Raw genomic sequence first — 18,533 nt, 5'->3', positions numbered from 1 at the left:
GATCTTGGTCCCGAGCCTTTTATGGCAGAGAAAGTCCAGCTTGAAGAGCTAGAGGCAAATGGCCACTGATGCCAGAGCTGTTCCCCAGCATTTGTTTATATAATTTCTCTATTTCAGTCACTAACAGAGAGGAAAAAAGAACACATGTTCTCTTAAGTCGTGGCCCCCAAGAGACAGGCAACATTTTCCTTCCCTTACTGGGAGGCCAAAAGAAGACACACACATTTCACTTCTCAACGAAAAATATTGGAATGCCACAAGTGCTATAGTGACAATAATTACATATTTCTAGGCATCTTTAATACATATGGGCCTTCACATCATCTTTGTTTTTTGAGACAGGGTTTTTCTGTCTAACAGTCCTTGCTGTCCTGGAACTCATTCTGTAGACCAGGCTGGCTTTGAACCCCCAAGTGTTAGGATTAAAGGCGTGCGTCATTACATCCCCAGTTTCCTTTACATTCTTTATCTTATTTAGAAACCCTTAAAAGCTGGGCACAATGATGCACACCTGCAGTCCTAGCACCTGGAAGACTAGGGCAGGGCAGGAAGACAGTGTTCAAAGACAGAGTTCAAAGCTCTGAACTATATAGCAGCAAGATGTTCTCTCTGGATAAAATTGAAAAATCCACAAAACTGAAAAAAAAAAAAAAAACCAAACATGAACAAACAAAATACAACGGTGTATCTGATAACCTGTGTAAAAAGCAGGCATTCCATTAGAAATTACACGGGATTTTGGAGAGAATGTTGAGAGATTAATCAACAACTACAGCAATGAGTTTAAGAAAGGTCTATATGAGCAAGAATAAGACTCTAAGTACATGAAAGCGTCATAGTGAAACCTGTTCTTGTGTATGCTTATAAAAAAGAGCTTTCATGAAGCTAACCAAAGAACTGCAGTAGGGATACACAAACAAGCAAGTCCTAAGAGCAACCCAGAAGTTCTGAAATGCCGACAGTATGCAAATGCATTAGACATAAAGTCTCTGGAAGAGTAAAAAACAGCTAAAGTCAAGAACAAGACAAGCAACAAAACTTTCTATATACAGACATGGTTTCTATTTCCAGCGTTATTATAGTTTAAGCTGTGTGTGTGGGGGGGGGGTGCGGGAGAATTGTCTGTATTCTGTCAATCGTGTTTTAAATAAACGCTGATTGGCCAGGCAGGAAGTATAGGCGGGTCAACCAGACAGGAAGTAAAGGAGGGGCAATGATAACAGGAGAATTCTGGGAAGGAAGAAGCTCATTCCTCCCAGTCCAGCCCAGCCCACCAAAGAAGCAACATGTGACCTGCCCAGCTGAGAAAGGTACAGAGCCATGTGGCTAACATAGATAAAAATAATGGGTTAATATAAGCTACAAGAGCTAATAAGAAGACCGAACTAATGGGCCAATCAGTTTTATAACTTATAGAGATCTCTGTGTGATTTTCTTTGGGACTTGCCAGCTGTGGGAACTGGGTAGGACAGAAACCCCAACAAGCTGGCCCTCATGTTACGTGTGTGTGTGTGTGTGTATCTGTGCTTATGAGAACAGGTACACATGGAGGACAGATGCATTGGTTTTTCCTGGAGCTGGACTACTAGAAGTCACCTGATGTTGATGTGGATGCTAAAAACCAAACTTGGGTTCTCTTTAAGCTGAGCCACCTCCCTAGACCTTCATTTCAGATTTTAAAATGAATCTTTAATTCAAAATTTCATTCTATATATAAGAAAAGGAATGACTTAGTGAACTATAAATCTAACTTTACTTCTTTAGTATATAATAATTCCTCATACTGGTGAAAAAAGCAGGGGAAAAGAGTGTGTGTGAGTGTGTGTTGAGAAAGAGATACATGTCCTGGATTCTTTTAAATGACTACACATAAAAGTCTGTATCATTTTCAAATAAACCTAGGGAAAATACACAAATCTAGCATCCACTTTCTAAAACCAATTATGGAGATGAATCCACAAACCTTGGTGAAGTCCGATGGACACCAGCACACAGATGTGACCTCTTGAGAATGACCCAGGAGTACAGTAGGAGGATGCCAGGGCATGGAAACCTGGCCAAACCAAAGAGAACATGTCAGTACAACAGTGTTAGTCCCCACAGCAGTCAGGAACTCTTTAACTATGTCTCAGGGCTTTAGGGTTGTCTAGTTCAACAGTCAAACTCAATCAGGACTATGGATCCAGACAGAGGACAGCTCTTATTTTAACTAAAATGCAATGCTGGCACTGCCCCTCAGCCACTGGGCTTTCTGGGCCAAGATTCAGTTCCAGGTATTGCTTTTCAACCTAGTCCTGTCTTTACACTGCATAGACATGTCTAGATCTTCTACAGTCAGCTACTTTGAGGAATATTAAATCAACTGAATCCTGAAGGTACTGAAATGGGCAAACAGCTCTTTTAGAATAAGAGGCCAGTTTTTCCCCTAAGGCAAGCACGCTTACTATAATAAAATCCAAAATATCATCTTTCATTTTGAATAGGACAACCTTTAATTTGAAGATGTAAGCTATAATTTTTAATTTTTCATTCAAACTTTTCAGTCAATTTGTTTGAAGGACAATTTAATAATGTCTTTAATGTATTGAGAAGTCAGACTGAACACACCACCAAGAATCCTATCACTGGATGCTTCCAGTGATAGGCACTTGATAGCACTGTACAGCCAACTCATTCCAGAGCTATCAATACCTTTCAGAGCATGCAGGACATAGAGGACAAGCTCACGGTGCTATTATTAGTACATGTATTTGGAGAACAAGGACCTTGGAGAATGCATTCTCTATTTTCCCAAGGCTCTGAATCATAGATCATTTGCATGAAGTAGAGGCAACTTTAGAAAGAATATTTGTGACAGTGACTAAGTCAGCTTAACAGGTTTCTCAAATTACAGCTAAGAGTCTTAATACTGATTCATGGGGTTATCTAACTTAATCATTACTACTCCTTATCTTTGCTACCTGGCAAATGTGCAATGATTAAAATGGCAAAAACAAAGGACAGAGTTCAATCTGCCTTGTTAAGTTAAAGTTTAATGCATTAACAGATAAGGCAGCTTTCCCTCAGTCTACATAGATGTTATTGCCTAGTTCTACAATGCCATCGACTATAATTTATTCACTCAAAGAAAAATATACTTTAGAAAGGACTATAAGAATAGTTTCTTACTATCCCAGCAGTCAGAATTTTTTCTGTTTGTGAGGACCCTAGTCCATTAAATTTCTCTTTACTCAAGATTCAAACCAATTAAAGGGAGAGGAAATCCTCACATCTGTGGACATCTCTGGTGAACATTACTTCTTCTTGCCATCCTATGACCTCGCCTATTCCTTAGCTTCTCTATCACAGTATTGAGGAGAACCTAACTGTATATACAAAATATTAAAGTCTTAAGAACAACCAAGTACCTGCCAACAGCATGTACCTAGTTCTGTCTACAGGGCCTCAAAGAAAAAGAACCCTTGTAAAAACTTACTAAAGAAGCAATATTAATAGCAATAAAGTCAGCATTTATTCATTGAATAAATAAACCAGGTACTTTACATATAAAAAATAGGTGAAAGGTGCCTTAAAAAAAAAAAAAAAAGACATGCAGATGCGCCACGGCTTCGGTAGCGACCGGCTCTTCTTTGCTGCCTGAGAGGCGCCAGCACCTTCCTCAGGAGCTTGCAGCAGCCGGCTGGCCCCTGCTCCACGGCAACCATGTGCGACCGGAAGGCGGTGATCAAAAATGCAGACATGTCAGAAGAGATGCAACAGGACTCGGTGGAGTGTGCTACTCAGGCGTCGGAGAAGTACAACATAGAAAAGGATATTGCGGCCCATATCAAGAAGGAGTTTGACAAGAAGTACAACCCCACCTGGCACTGCATTGTGGGGCGGAACTTCGGTAGTTATGGGACACATGAAACCAAACACTTCATCTACTTCTACCTGGGTCAGGTGGCCATTCTTCTGTTCAAATCTGGTTAAAAGCATGGACTGTGCCAAACACCCAGTGATCCATCCAAAAACAAGGACTGCATCCTAAATTCCAAATACCAGAGACTGCCTCTTTAGCTTTGCTAAGGGAACACCTCGTTTGAATCTGTTGTGTTTTGTGCGGAGCATCATCCTCTGTACGAGTTTGTGGTTATAAAATAATTAGTAAAACAGCTTACATTTGTATTTATTTTCTAGGCCATACTTCTGTACCCTTTTTTTTTTCCTCCCTTAGGCCATTCCTTTAAAAATAAATCTGTTTGAGATGTAAAAAAAAAAAAAAAAAAAAAAAAAGATATGTATTTAAGTACCATATGGTTTACTAACTCTATTTTTTTGGCATATACCTTCTCAGAGAATAGAAAATACGCACAAGTAAAAACATACAAATGGTGACAGCAGAGTTTAAATAAGAGTAAAAAACTCTGAACATCTAAAATGACCACTAACTGCTAAGCAGATAAAATATGGCTTGCCTATAAAGTAGAATATTCTTCAGCACTTGGAAGAAATGAAGTATTGTGCAATATGTCTGAACCTGAATAATATACTAAATTAAGGTCAAACACAAAATGCCATGTATTATGTGATACAGTTTATATAAAATGTCTCAAATACACAAAAATCCAGAGAGGAGAGATAAAGAATATACAATGTGGAAATTGTTAAGGAGCGACTATGAAGACAGACTTACAGGATAACGTGGTTTCTTTCTAGTGTAACATTCAGGAATTAGTGTTTATACTGAATTGTACACTTTAATATTACTTGGTGATGCTAGGGAACCAAACACAGGATCATACTCATGCTAGGCAAGCATTCTAACACTGTTCTATACTTTCAACTCTCAAATCCGTCTTTGTATTTTCTTGTAAATAGTCTTGCCCTGCCCAGGCTCTCCTCAAACTCAAAATCCTCCTGTGTCTAATGTCTAGGTGCTGCAATTACAGGTGCGCACAACTATACCCAACCTCTATGACTACTTTAAATAAGATGAATTTTTTCCTCGTGAAATTCAGATGGCTTTGAATTCACTTTAATTCCAGTAACTTTTTAACTTCAATTTACTTTAAAAACCATTACTATAATTATTTAATTTTTAAAAAGCTTCCATTTTGAGTAGTAAGGAAACTTATTATGAGACACCTCTTGAAGCAAATGGCTCTAACCTTTAGAATACATAGAGCACTTTGAGTACTTAAGCATACAAAAAAATCCATCAGCACTTTCCCTCACAAAATCTCCTTACTCTGCCCAATTGGAAACCAAATCTAATCTTTATTTTTGCCATGAGATCATTTACACTTCCTAAAGTGTCAGGCTCAGTGTTCCACTGGTCAGCGGCAGAATGGCCGTGCCAAATCAGTTTATTTATAACCACTTCAGTATTATTCAGTGGATGGATCAGGGACAGACAGGAGAAGCGGGGGTGGAGGTACAGGTTGGGACAAGGGGCAGGAAGAAACTAAAAAGCAGAATGCTCAATGTTTGTGTGTTTTTGTTTGTTTGTTTTTTAGAATTTTGGACCTCAGTATCAGAGTCCACAGATGATACATTTTTCTTTTAATGTAGCATGAGACATCCACAAAGGCCATTCATTCTTGTTGGAAGATACAAACTCCTTTCTTATTCTTTCCTTATGGGAAGGCTTCAGCACAGAACAGATGGAATACGAAAGCCTAAGCTAACCTATTAGACATGAAGCAGAGTTACAAGACACCTCAGTGGTCTAGATACTCAGCTTGCATGGACTCCTGTTTATACTCCTCCTTTAATAAGGGAAAAAAAGAAATGACATCTCACTAGGCAAATTCAATTTTAAGAGCAGTAAGCTTGCCAAGATCTCAAATATCAGGGCCTGCACACTGAGCTATGTGTGGACAGGCAGGAGGACATCCTGTCTGAACCACGTCACTCAGTGGTGACACGAAATCAAGCCTGGGAATTGAGTTAGGGTCAACCACGTGTGGTGGCTATAGATGAGATCTCTAGTAAGAATAGGCTAGAAACTAAAGTAAGCACCTAGTGTGTAGCCCCTCAATTCCCATTTTAAAAGGACCCTGTGCTAGAGAAATTTTAAAAACTGGCAAGAAGATTTAAATGTATATATTTGGTTACATACATAATCGTGTACTTTATGGAACTAGCCATTTTATTATGTTATCTGATACATCTAAAATTTCAGTTGTTTTCTTGCAAGAAAGAAATCCCAAATGACAGGCTTGTGGAATGAGTAAAATTCTGTAACCAAGTAGGGAGTTAGAGAAATAAAAGTAGTAAGACAGTGAGGAAGAAACAGAAAGCACAAAGAACAAAACTTTGAAACTCAAAATTTTAAATACAAACAAGAAGCAATTGTAACTATTACTACACAGTCACATTTTAAAAAACTCTAGAAGAGTAAACAGGTTAAAACTATTTTTGTAAGATATATACTCATATATATACATCTCAAGTACATACTCATAAGAAAATTCTCATTTAAAACTCCAATAAGAAATATGCATATTAGAGAGGAGCCCAACATACATGTCTCGGCTAGAATGGCATCTCACCTTGGGACCACTGAGAAAATATCACTAAAAGCTGTCAGTGGGGAGCATGTCATTTTTCAGCTCCTTCCCCAGGACTTTTCTATTAACATCACCTAAGTTTCTTGGTTTATGGTAAATTGTTTTAGAATATGAATACATAAAATGTGGTTTTTAAGATGTACACATCACTTAAACAGTAACGGACACTCTATAAAATAAGAAAATGAGGGGGGCTGGAGAGATGGCTCAGTGGTTAAGAGCACTGGCTGCTCTTCCAGAGGTCCTGAGTTCAATTCCCAGCAGCCACAAGGTGGCTCAGAACCATCTGTAATGAGATCTGGTGCCCTCTTCTGGCATGTGGGCATACATGGAGGCAGAATGTTATATACATAATAAATAAATTAAAAAAAAAAAAGAAAATGAATTGTCTTAAAATTTCTGCTGAACATTTGCTGTGGGACAATGGTCTGTACCCTGTCACTTGTATTTTAAATAAACACTGATTGGCCAGTAGCCAGGCAGGAAGTATAGGCAGGACAATGAGAATTCTGGGGAGAGTAAAGACTCAGTCTGCAGTCATCGCCCAGACGGTGAGGAAGCCAGACACAGCAAGCAAGATGTGACTGCCTCGCCAAGCCATGTGGCTAAGACAGACAAGAATTATGGGCTGATGTAAGTTATAAGAGTTAATAAGAAGCCTGAGCTAGTAGGCCAACCAGTTTGATTAATGTAGACCTCTGCGTATTTCTTTGGGACTGAATGACTGCAGGACTGGGTGAGACAGAAACCTCAGTAAAGAAACATTGAACATGCTTAATGGCCCAAGGGCTAGATATTGCTATAAGAAAAAGGAGTAAGGAAAATAGTTATCATAACAAAAGTTTTTAACAACTGTTTTGCAGGCAGCTCTATGGAAGATCAAGTATGGGATGTGACACTTAAGGAAGTCTGATAAGATAGAGCAGAATGGGCAGTTGTACATAATGGTTCCTGTGAAGCAGGATTTAGTGATCTTTCATTTGTATTTTAATAAATAAAGCTTACCTGAAGATCAAAAAAGTAAAACAGCCACACTGGTCAGCCTTACAGACCTGGCAGTGGGGATACACATCTTTAATCCCAGTTGCCACACTAGCTTGCCATAGAAACCAGGTGGTAGTGGTGCACACCTTTAATCCCAGAACTAGAGAGGAATACAAAACAGGAGGAGACAGCTCTCAGTCTCAGTCTCACTCTGAGGTTTCCTGGAGGCAGGATTGCCATTTTTCGACTGAGGTCGAGGTAAGAGCCAATAACTGCTGCTTTGCTTTTCTGGCCTTCAGGTTAAATTCCAATATTTGTCTCTGAGTTTTTATTAATCGTGCTACAGCAGGACACAGAATGCCATTTTTAAAATAAATGGTATTCAGAAAAGGAAGTGCAAAGCAAGAAATGATCTTGCAAACACTTGGTGCAAAAAGTCAGAAGTGTGTGCTTGTACTAAGTACACCTCATACTGGACAAAAGCATTCTATTTGTGGATATTTGACAGCTTACCTTCCAAATGTAGGCAGCTTCATCACTCGAACCACTGATTAAAAATTGGTCATCTGGACTAAGACTTGATTTTACATAAAAGGTAGAATTCTGGTGTCCATTGAAGACAGCCACTGCCAGAGGAGAAAACCAAATCACTTGGTTTATATCATTTTCAGTAATTCCAATGAATGCAAATGACAGACACACACAACTCATAAAAGTGTTATCATTGCTTCAATCTACCATACACTAGGGAGCTAAGTACTAAAAACAGAACATGAAGGTTGTGTTAGACCCAATGTAATGAATTCAATAGAAACTATTTGGCATGGAACTGAACAAATGTCATATGACAATGTCATAAAAAAGAATGCTGATGTCTAATCCTATAGTAAATGTAGACAGTGCCCATATCCTTATCCTATAGGAGGATTTTCTCCATTGATAACATACTGATCTTATTTCTCTACTGACTGTAAACTTCTTGAGGGTACATCTCACATCATGCTAGACCTTAGTATTTTAAACAGTATAAAACTCCAAATATTTGCTGCACAAAAAGGTAAAAGTCAGTGAAAAGAATTATTTGAATTCTGGCTGAGATGCAGATTATTTTTTTTTTAACTCAACTCTTTTTAACAGGCTGAATGACAGGAAGACCTAGAGGGGCACAATGTATGTTCATCTGTAAGTCACTCAATTTGGGTTAGATTTCTCATAGAGAAAGAGCAAGTAGCCATACCTTATACAATGTGCTCTTAAGACTGATGGCATCAGAACATTACAGAAAATTTAAAGGAGAAAGCTCAGTTACCAGAAAATTTACAGATAAATCAGAAGCAAAAAAACAAAACAAAACAAAACAACCACATTTGAATGCTTAACAGAGGGAAGGAGGCGCAGTAGAAACTTCAGTGGCTTTTGGTTGAGTGCTCACAGATATCCATTCTATTTCCAAATAGAAAAACTGCTTACTTATATCTTTTAAAGAAAAACAAAAACAAAACATGGTTTTGCCGAGATGGCTCAGAGTTAAGAGTATTGGCTGCTCTTCCAGAGGACCTGTGTTCAATTCCCAGAACCCACACCAAAGCTCACAATTGTGCAGAACTCTGTAGTGTGCACGCAGACATAACACCTATACACGCTTAAAAATAGAAACCCTATTATCAAATATTCTCTGCATCAGAGTTTTTACTATAAAAATAAAGTTCAACACCAATCAATTTAGATATATCATAAACACATCATGATAGCTGGGTAGTGGTGGCACATGCCTTTAATCACAGAACTCAGGAAGCAGCAGGCAGATCTCAAAGGTTGAGGCCAGCCTGTTCTACAGATTGAGTTCTAGGATAGCATGGGTTACACTGTGAACCCTGTCTGAAAAAAACAAAAAACAAAACAAACAAACAAACCACACACAAAACAAACAAAACTAACAAAAGAAACTCTCACTATGATAAAGACCTAAATAAAGAAGCTCCTTCATTCTGAACACTGTTCCAAAACGGAAATGAGTCATTTTCGATACTAAATTATGAACAGAAAATTATAAATTGAATTTCCCACAAACCCTGTTTTTATTACCCTCTGCTGGAAAAGCTGGTATGAAGCACACTGCAAATATTTCAAATATGGCATAAATTCTCCTAAAATCTTACAATAGCTTAAATTATAATTCGTTCACTTTGGTTCTTTTGTTGTTTTGAGGTGGAGACAGAATTCCTGCTCCTCCTACCTCTGTGTCCCAAAGCTGCAATTAAAAGCATGTGTGATTATGCCTGGCATTAACTTAGTTTTTCTATGCTGAACTGGGCATGGGATATAACTATTACTTAATATATTACAATACTACGAATAAAAAAAAAATCTCTCAAGCATTAAGTTCTGGTTCTTTCCAAAGTCTTGAGAAGGGAAGTATGCTTTTTATACACACATTTAATATATTCTCTCTCAAACACACACACAGAGACATGCACACTTACTTTTTTTGAGAAACAGTCTCTTTATTATATAGCTCTGGCTGTCCTCAAATTCACAGAAATCTACCTACCTCTACCACCCAACTGCTTAAACTAAAAGTCTGTGCCACCACACATGGCTAGCATTCTAACAAACCAATCTATCCATGAAAAAAGGGCAGAAAAAGGTTACCAAACTATTAAGAAGTATTTCATGGCAGAAATAGCAAACTACAGTCAAGATCCTTTCCTGTGCTACACTATAGGAAAACATACATAAAAGAGTAGTATATACCTGGTAATGAACCAGGATTAGATTTTACCTTGTGAGCTGTAACACACTGTGTGAAGACAAGGTCAATGATATCAGAGGTCTTCCTCATTACTCCACCTCTACCCCTAGACAAGCCTCTCACTGAACCTGGAGCTCACCGATTCCACGAGACTAGCGGGTCAACAAGCTTCAGAATTCTCCTAGATCCTTATGTCTGTGCGGTAAGCACTTTACCAGCTAAGGAGCCATTCTAGGCCATGGCAGTTTTTCTTTCATTTCTTTCTGTGTGGTACTGGGAATTGAACCCAGGACCTTGTGCACATTAGGCACACACTCTACCAGAGCGCTAGATTCCCTCACTGATTTTAAAGGTCACTGCTACAGAGGGAATAATCCTGGAAGATGGTTAGGAAAAATATTTGGAAATTTCTCTAAAAGCACAACCAAAGTGACCCAAGTTCCATAGTATTTCAAGATTTCTTGTTTATTAGCCCATTTGGGAACGAAGTAGTTCTGGGAATGTCGTGTGGAATTCAGACTTTTAATAAAACTAAACTTGAGAAAGAACCATGGCATTAATACATTTGTAGATTGCTTAAGTAACTATTATCCTAAAATCATGCAATCTACAACCCCTTATGGTGTGCTTTAGAAACATGAATTTCTTATGAAAAATATTCACTAGTCTCAGACTCTATTCTTATATTCCTTTAAAAAATATTTACTTATTTTTATTTTATGTGTATAAGAGTTTTGTTTGTAAGTTTGTGTACCTTGTGCACACCTGGTATCTTACACAGACGCCAAAGAGGGCATCTCTGACCTCTTGAAACTGGACAGAAGTGAGCTGCCATGTGTGTACTGGGAAGTGAACCTGAGTCCTCTACAAAAGTAACAAACGCTCTTATCTTAACTGCTGAGTCATCTCTTCACCACCACCACCACCACACTTACCCCCTAATTTTATATTCGTGAGGGAGAGAAAAGAAGAACTAAAAAAGGCAGGTTAGGGAAGAAACACCCGAGGAGATAACCGTCTTCATCCAATATTGAGAGGGCGAAAACTATCAGGGAAGTCTATAAAACTCAATCCTCTAATTTTAACAGGACAAAAAGTTGAGAACAGTTTTCTTTATTCTGCAAGTTTATTAAACAGAAAATAAAAATAATCTTAGGGGCTGGAGAGATGTTTCAATGGTTTACAGCATTGCTTCTTAGAGAGGACCCAGGTTTGATTCCCAGCAACTATTTGGTGGCTCACAACCATCTACAACTTTACTTCTAGGGGATTTGATACCCTCTTCTAACATCCACAGACACTAGGCATGTACTGTTATATAAACATGCAAGCAAAAAACTCATACACATAAATAAGTAAACCTGGGGCTGGAGAGATGGCTCAGCGGTTAAAAGCACTGACCTTCCAGAGGTCCTGAGTTCAAGTCCCAGCAGCCACATAGTGGCTCACAACCACCCATCTGATGCCTTCATCTGACCTGCAAGGATATATATGCAGGCAGAACACTGTATACATAATAAGCAAATAAATCTTCAAAAATAAGTAAGTAAACCTTAAAAAGAGATTAATGATAACCCTAAACATAGGCCAAAGGACAAGGCTTCAGGAGATTCACTACTCTCCACACATGGTAGGAGTCTGCTTACTTGTGAAACGGTCACAGAAACATACACTCATGAAAATACCACAGGAACTAATTAAAGAAGGCAGAGTCCATCATTATGTGGCTAATGTTTATTTTGAGAAAACATGACAAAAACAAAAACCGAAAACCACTACTGACTTATCATTAGCAAAGAGCAAGTATTAGTTCCCCAATAAGAAAATCTGAATGACTAATATCTTACCTGGAGAAGTCTTTAGGCCAGTCATGTTGAACATATAGATGTTGTCATCTGTGCAGTTGGCAAATAAAGTAGAGCCAGTAGAATCTAAAACCAAACTTGAATACCCTGGAAAAAGTTAATAGGATGTCAACAAGGCTAAATGTGGGGAGAAAAACAGTTCATACCATAGGATAATTATTTCTATAACATACAGAAATCAAAACTATATCGAGATTTTATCTCACAACCATATACTTTGTCTCTTAAGTCTTTGCTGAAAATTAGCCTGGTATTAAAACAATTTTTTAATTGAAATTCACACTTTACCCCCCAAAACCTACAGACAAAGCAGAGGCTCACCTAGTTTTCGAGTGCTGGTACCTGGGTACAGGAAAGTTTTAGACGCTAGGGGTTCTTGCCGATTAGTATAATTCTTGCGTAAATCCCATACCTTGATTATCCTAAAAACCAAGATAAGAATCTTATAGATTATCTAGACCACTGATTCTCAATCTTCCTAAGGCTGCAACAGTTCCTCATGTGGTGACTTCAATCATAAAACGATTTTCGCTGCTATTTCATGACTGTAATTTTGCTAATGGTATGAATCATAATGTAAATATCTGATATGCAGATGGTCTTAGACGATCCCCATGAAAGGTCATTTGACCCCCAAAGGACTCACAACCCACAGGTTAAGAACCACCAGTATAAACCTTTTCCAACAATCTCACTTATGTGAGTGCGAAATGACTTTAATCTGTCTCCTTGGGCACACTGCCCAGCTGCACTGAGGACATCTCACTAGTAATTCAACTTAACTGTCTCATGCTATTGTTTGCAACATCAAGCTTACAGTTTGTACAAAACGGAAACAGATGTGATCTGACCCAGTGATGAGTCACTGGCACTTACTTCGGGTAGCGGGAAAAGGAAAATGGAGTTAGATGCCGATTGTCGCTATTTCATTGTTCTTCTAGAAAAAAAAACTTCCTAAGTCTTTAATACTCTGCACATATCCCCTGAAATGCAGGGTACATACTCCTATGCCCTATTTCTGCACATAACTCCTTAACTAAACACTTTTTCCCGTGAAAAGGGGAAAATGCTTTTCATTTCACCTACTGGGGTAACTGTCTTCATCCTTATTTCTATTTTGTGGGTAATCAGAAATTATACACATGGCATAAAACAGCAGCGTCTTTAGAAATAAACAGCAAGCTTTCATATTAATTCAGACACAGAGGTAACTTTAGGTAACTCCCCATTCTTGCTTAAGAACTTGGTTCATGTAAGGATTTTAATGCCCACAGTAAATAGAAATATTAATTAGTAAGACATTTTAAAATTGAAATCTTGAAAGAACCAGGTGGCGGTGCACACCTTTAATCCCAGCACTCAGGAGGTAAAGCAGGCAGATCTCTGTGAGTTCAAAGTCAGCCTAGTCTACAAAACGAGAGCCAGGATAGTCAGTCAAGGCTACAGAGAAACCCTGTCTAGAAAAAAAAAGAAAGAAAGAAAAGAAAAAAACAAAAAACAAAAAAAAAATCAAAACCAAAACAACAACCAAATAAAACAAACCTTGAATATAATAATCCATTTGGAAATATAATAGGCAAAGAGGTATACTTTAAAGAGTTCCTGCACATAAATAATCTGTTTTCTACAGGACTTGGTAGAAAAAGAAATGAATAAGCACTACAGAGTTACTTGGCCATCAAAATTTAGATCAATCATAGATAAGTATACACAGATAGGTCTTAAGTGTACCATTAAAAAACAAGCAAGCTTTTACCCCCTCCCCCCAGCAGCAAACATTGCCCCTATGTACTAAGCATAGCCCATGAATTATCACAATTATTTGAGGAGTTCTGGCTGTTTATTTTCTACTGTGACCTGTAAACTTCGTCCCAACTACAGCATCCACAATGTTGAAAGAAAGGCACATATATAATCAGTTTAATGAGACTAGGTACTACAGCAGCTCTCAAAAGGCACTGGGGAAAAAGGAGAAGAAATAGTCTTTTACCCATCCACGGCTCCTGCTGAGACTAATGTGTTCTCATCCTGGAAGAGGACCACAGTAACACTCTGCTGGGAATCCTAATAGCACAAGAGAGAAAAAGAAGGAAATTCTGTTTTGGTCATCACAGCCTTCACCAGTGTGAGAACAAGGTACTTAAAACTAGCTTTCCTAAAGCTGCTGTGAGATTGTGTCTTCTAGAAATGCCAGGAAACCTCACTGTTAAGACACCTTAATAATATGACTGCCTAAAGAAGACCCCAGCACAACACTAACAGACAGGCTAACATGAAAGGAGGAAATTTCACAGGGCCCCACACACAGACAAAGAACTATAGGAAATTAAGGAATGTTGAATGCAGGAGAAAGTCTCTTCTAGGAAGGACTCCTCTTCGCAGTTATTCAATACCATGCAGAAAGCCCTGAAATCACATATGCTCAACAAACCGAATAGGTTATATTTATATATTTAGGTATGTATGTATGTGTATATGTATGCAACAATAACAAAGACAAGGAAGCCATGATTTTGAGGGAAATCAGGGAGTAGGGGGAGAAGTAAAAGGAAGTGGAAAAAGGATGTCATAATTAAAACAAAAACAAAAAAGGGCACATGCCTTTAATCCCACTGGGAAAGAGGCAGGCAGATATCTTTTGAGTTTGTGACCCACCTGTCTACACATTAAGTTTCAGGACAGCCAGGGCAATGTAGAGATCCTGTCTCAAAAAACAACCCTCACCAAACAAACCACACCCACATGTTCCCTAGGTTGATAAGATGGTTTAATGGGTAAAAGTTCCAAGCCTGAAGAACTGAGTTCAATACTCAGAATCCACATGGTATGGGAGAACTGGCTCCTGTAAGTAACTGGCTCCTCTGATCTCTCTGTGCAAGCCATTTGTTACATGTGCAGGGAAGGTGCAGGTTAGGAGAGCCTCATCTCCCAAGGGCCACTGCCCCGCAAGTTCTCTTGCAGTCAATCCAATGAAGGATGCAGCCTTCAGTCATAACAGTTTAGCAGTTACACTTTTAAGTATTTATTCAGACCTTACATACCAGGAACATCAGAAAACTGCATTAATGTAATCAACGGCCATGTCCTTTTCTAGAAAAAAGATGTACCACGGGCATGGCTTGAGCTCCTGTCTACTTAATACACTGTAGCAGTGTCAGGCTTTAAGATGGTCATATTTGAAGGCATGTATGAGCCATCTAAGACAAAAAGGCCAGGCTGCTGCAGGGGTATTGGGAGTTCTTATAGGTTGAACTTGACTTCCCACGTGCCTGCAGCTGCCCTCAATGCTCTAAGAAGCACCACTCACCTCCTGAAGCATGGCAGTTCCCCCACCCCAATACTACCAGCTCCAGTAGTAGTCACTCTTCCTAGGCTACATTCAGGGACCTGGGAAGACCCAGGTAGCCCAGAGTAAATAACAGAGCTGCAGGCCATTCTCAAAACACTGGGAGAGATGAGACCTGCATACTCTGCAGGGAGCAAGAGTACCTGCCAGCAAAGATTGTAATAAGGCGTCATGCATACCAAGGACTGGCTCTGGGTGGCTGAAACAATGTTAGTCAGCCAGCTTGTTAGTTCTGAGAGTCAGGGTACAGCCCCCGCTCCCAGGTGACAATTCACTCACTTCCTCTGGTTTATTAAGCACTCAACCTACATCCTCAAGATTGGGAAAAGATCTTGCAGTTACTTAAGATGTTCATTTTAAGTAGTTAGCAATGACTCAGTTTGTTCTCATTTTTTAAACCATTGTTTTAGAGCAGAGGTTCCCAACCTTCCTAACGCTGTGACCCTTTAATACTGTTCCTCATGTGACCATAACATTATTTTCGTTGCTCCTTCATAGCTGTCCTGGGAAAATGCCGCGCTACTGAAGTCATGTGCCAGCTGAAGCATACATGGAGATCTTGTCTCAAAAACAAGCAAACCCAACAACAAAGCCTAGTTACATATGTACTTCTCTAAACCTTACCACAGAAGGAGCAAGTCCTTTTGAATTCTGTTTCTTCTTGGGTTTTGAAGGGGTTTGCTTGTCTGCAGTATTGTGAGCTCCACTGATCTGATTCACTTGTCTATAAAATCCATCTGAAAGGTTCCAAGGAAATTGATTTTAATGTTGAACATTTTTACACAGGACCTCAAAATTGTGGCTAACTAGTAAAATATAAAACAGTTAATTAAACCATGGAGACAGTTAGAAAACAAAAGTGGAGGCAAGGCTTAGTGAGGAAGCAGATATGAACACCAGAGCACAGACTTAATTTAGGGCGATGAACTAGTCTATGTATTAGAATGGAAGACACATATAATCTACTTGTTAATATCCATATCATATATAACATGAAGAATGAACCCTAATGCAAATTATGGATTCGGGGTGAGCAAGTGTTAATAAACATTTACTAGTTGAAAAATCTATGACCAAATGAATGTAGGGTGCTGATACTGCGAAGGCTGTGTATGTATAGGTGTTGAGCACTTCAATGTTGCTATGAAGCTAAAACTGCTCCACAAAATAGCTTATTAATATTTTTAAATCAATATGTAAATTAGCGGTAAGCACATCAATGACCACAAGCTTTACACCACTACAGCACAATACATGCTTTAATTTCATCCACTTCTTTAAAACTAAGAGGGAAAATGTATTTTTTTAGTGAAGGGTGAGGGAGGGGAATACATCCCATGGTGTCAGAGGACAACCTGAGGAACTTTGTTCTCTCCTTCTACCATGTGAGGACTCAACTCAGGCAGTCAGGCTTTGATGACAAGCAGCACCTTTATTTGATGAGGTGTCTTGCCGGCCCCAAAATGGAAAATTAAAAACAAACAAAACACCCTAAGCAAACCTTTATTCAGTGAACCTATGCATTAGTAGTTTCAATTCTATCAATAATTTAGGCAAATTGAATTATAATTCAGAGACAATATTGAGATTAAAAACGTAAGTTCCAGGACAGCTAGAACTGTTACACAGGGAACCCTGTCTCAAAAAAATAAAACAATAACAGCAAAAAAAAAAAAAAAACCCTTTGTAATAATTACATCTTGAGATTTGAGCAATGACCAGAACGGTAGGACTGTGAACACAGTGCCCCCTGTTGGTGTCTGATGAGAACACTGACATTGCCATTCTATTTTGAGCATCTTATGTTACTAAGCATAGGTGATACCACATTTATCAGAATCAATAGAAAACTAACCTTTTTTGTTGCACCTGGTGTCCCAGATCATAATGTTGCCATCTCTCCCACCTGTACAGAATACGGCTGTGGGAAAAAGAGTTCATCAAGATGTTGGCAAAACTAGTCAAAGACATATTTCCATTTAAATTTCTCCAAAAGTCCTGTATTTGGTACTAGAGAGTCTAGTAAAATGACCAAGCAATTGTTAACACAGAAGAGCTTACTTCCTTACGTAATATAAACTATGCTATATTTTTCACACATTATCTTGACTTTTCTGTCAATCTAGTAGGTGGGCATCACTCTCCCTATTTTACAGATGAGAAATGGGCAGAGAAAAGATAAATAACTCCTAAAAGTATTCTTAGCAGAATGACTATAAAGCCCATACTCCAATTTGGCAAGTTGTATTGTCCAAGCATGAGAATATGCAGTCTCATACGATCTGTAAAAAGACTGTCTCTGGGTAGTACGGAAGGACACACCGGGATGGAACAGAACATCGAGCTTACATCTATTTGTAAGGTTTTATTTTTTAAGTAAAGTGAAAGTTAGGTACATGGCTTTAGTAGCACAGTATTCACCCAGTATACACAAGACCCTAGGTTTGTTGCAAAATGTGTGTATAAATTAAAAAAAAAATTAAAAAGAAATTCTGCTTCTTATATGGAAAAGTGAGCAGTTAACCAACTAACTCAGTTATAATAGTTATAAATTGCACAAAGCGCCAAAATAGCGTGAGAGCTTTGTAGATAATGAACAAAAATACATAATTTTGTAGGAATTAACTAAATCAAGTGACTAGACCACAGTAAATGAGTCAAACTAAATGCCACTAGGAAAATGTGCCGCCTTCCTTTGGAGGTAGAGGGCTCTGTCATAGGAAGAGCTGCTCGAGAAGGAGGCTGGAGAGCGAACCTTTACTTCTGTCTCCAAACTCAGTGGCGTCTCTGGATGACGTGATTGAGGTTAATAAACTAAACGAGTCACTGCCCGCCTGTATCAATTACTGCGCAACTCTGAATAAACCAAAAAACTGATTTAAATAAGCAAATTTTAAGGTATGTGATATGGTTTCCAGCCAGGTAAATGTGGTCTCCGCCCTCATCAAAGCAGCTCCTTTTTGCAGCAGATGCAAGTTATTTAGAGACCACAGCTATCCAAAATGCAGACAAGTGCTGTGTGCCCACACTCA

The 18,533-nt window shown here is 38.7% G+C and overlaps 1 protein-coding gene and 1 pseudogene across 1 annotated transcript in view; one reads left to right on the top strand and one right to left on the bottom strand.

Moving 5' to 3' along the window:
* The window catches only part of Dtl (denticleless E3 ubiquitin protein ligase adapter), a 40,644-nt gene that overhangs the window by 11,632 nt on the left and 10,479 nt on the right, over positions 1-18,533 (bottom strand). Inside the window, exons 6-12 of the mRNA XM_048439403.3 lie at positions 17,357-17,422; positions 16,126-16,238; positions 14,146-14,219; positions 12,477-12,577; positions 12,138-12,242; positions 8,052-8,164; positions 1,964-2,053 (exon numbers count right to left, since the gene is read on the bottom strand). Of these exons, the coding sequence (XP_048295360.3) occupies positions 1,964-2,053; positions 8,052-8,164; positions 12,138-12,242; positions 12,477-12,577; positions 14,146-14,219; positions 16,126-16,238; positions 17,357-17,422 (662 nt within the window). The remainder of the gene's footprint in view (positions 1-1,963; positions 2,054-8,051; positions 8,165-12,137; positions 12,243-12,476; positions 12,578-14,145; positions 14,220-16,125; positions 16,239-17,356; positions 17,423-18,533) is intronic.
* On the top strand, positions 3,600-4,154 carry LOC125403802 (dynein light chain 1, cytoplasmic pseudogene; annotated as a pseudogene).

This window comes from Myodes glareolus, chromosome 5, assembly GCF_982192425.1.
Source record: "Myodes glareolus chromosome 5, mMyoGla1.1, whole genome shotgun sequence".
Classification (NCBI taxonomy): Eukaryota; Metazoa; Chordata; class Mammalia; order Rodentia; family Cricetidae; genus Myodes; species Myodes glareolus.
The sequence above is the reverse complement of the archived record's forward strand: the minus strand, read 5'-3'. Positions and strand labels throughout refer to the sequence as shown.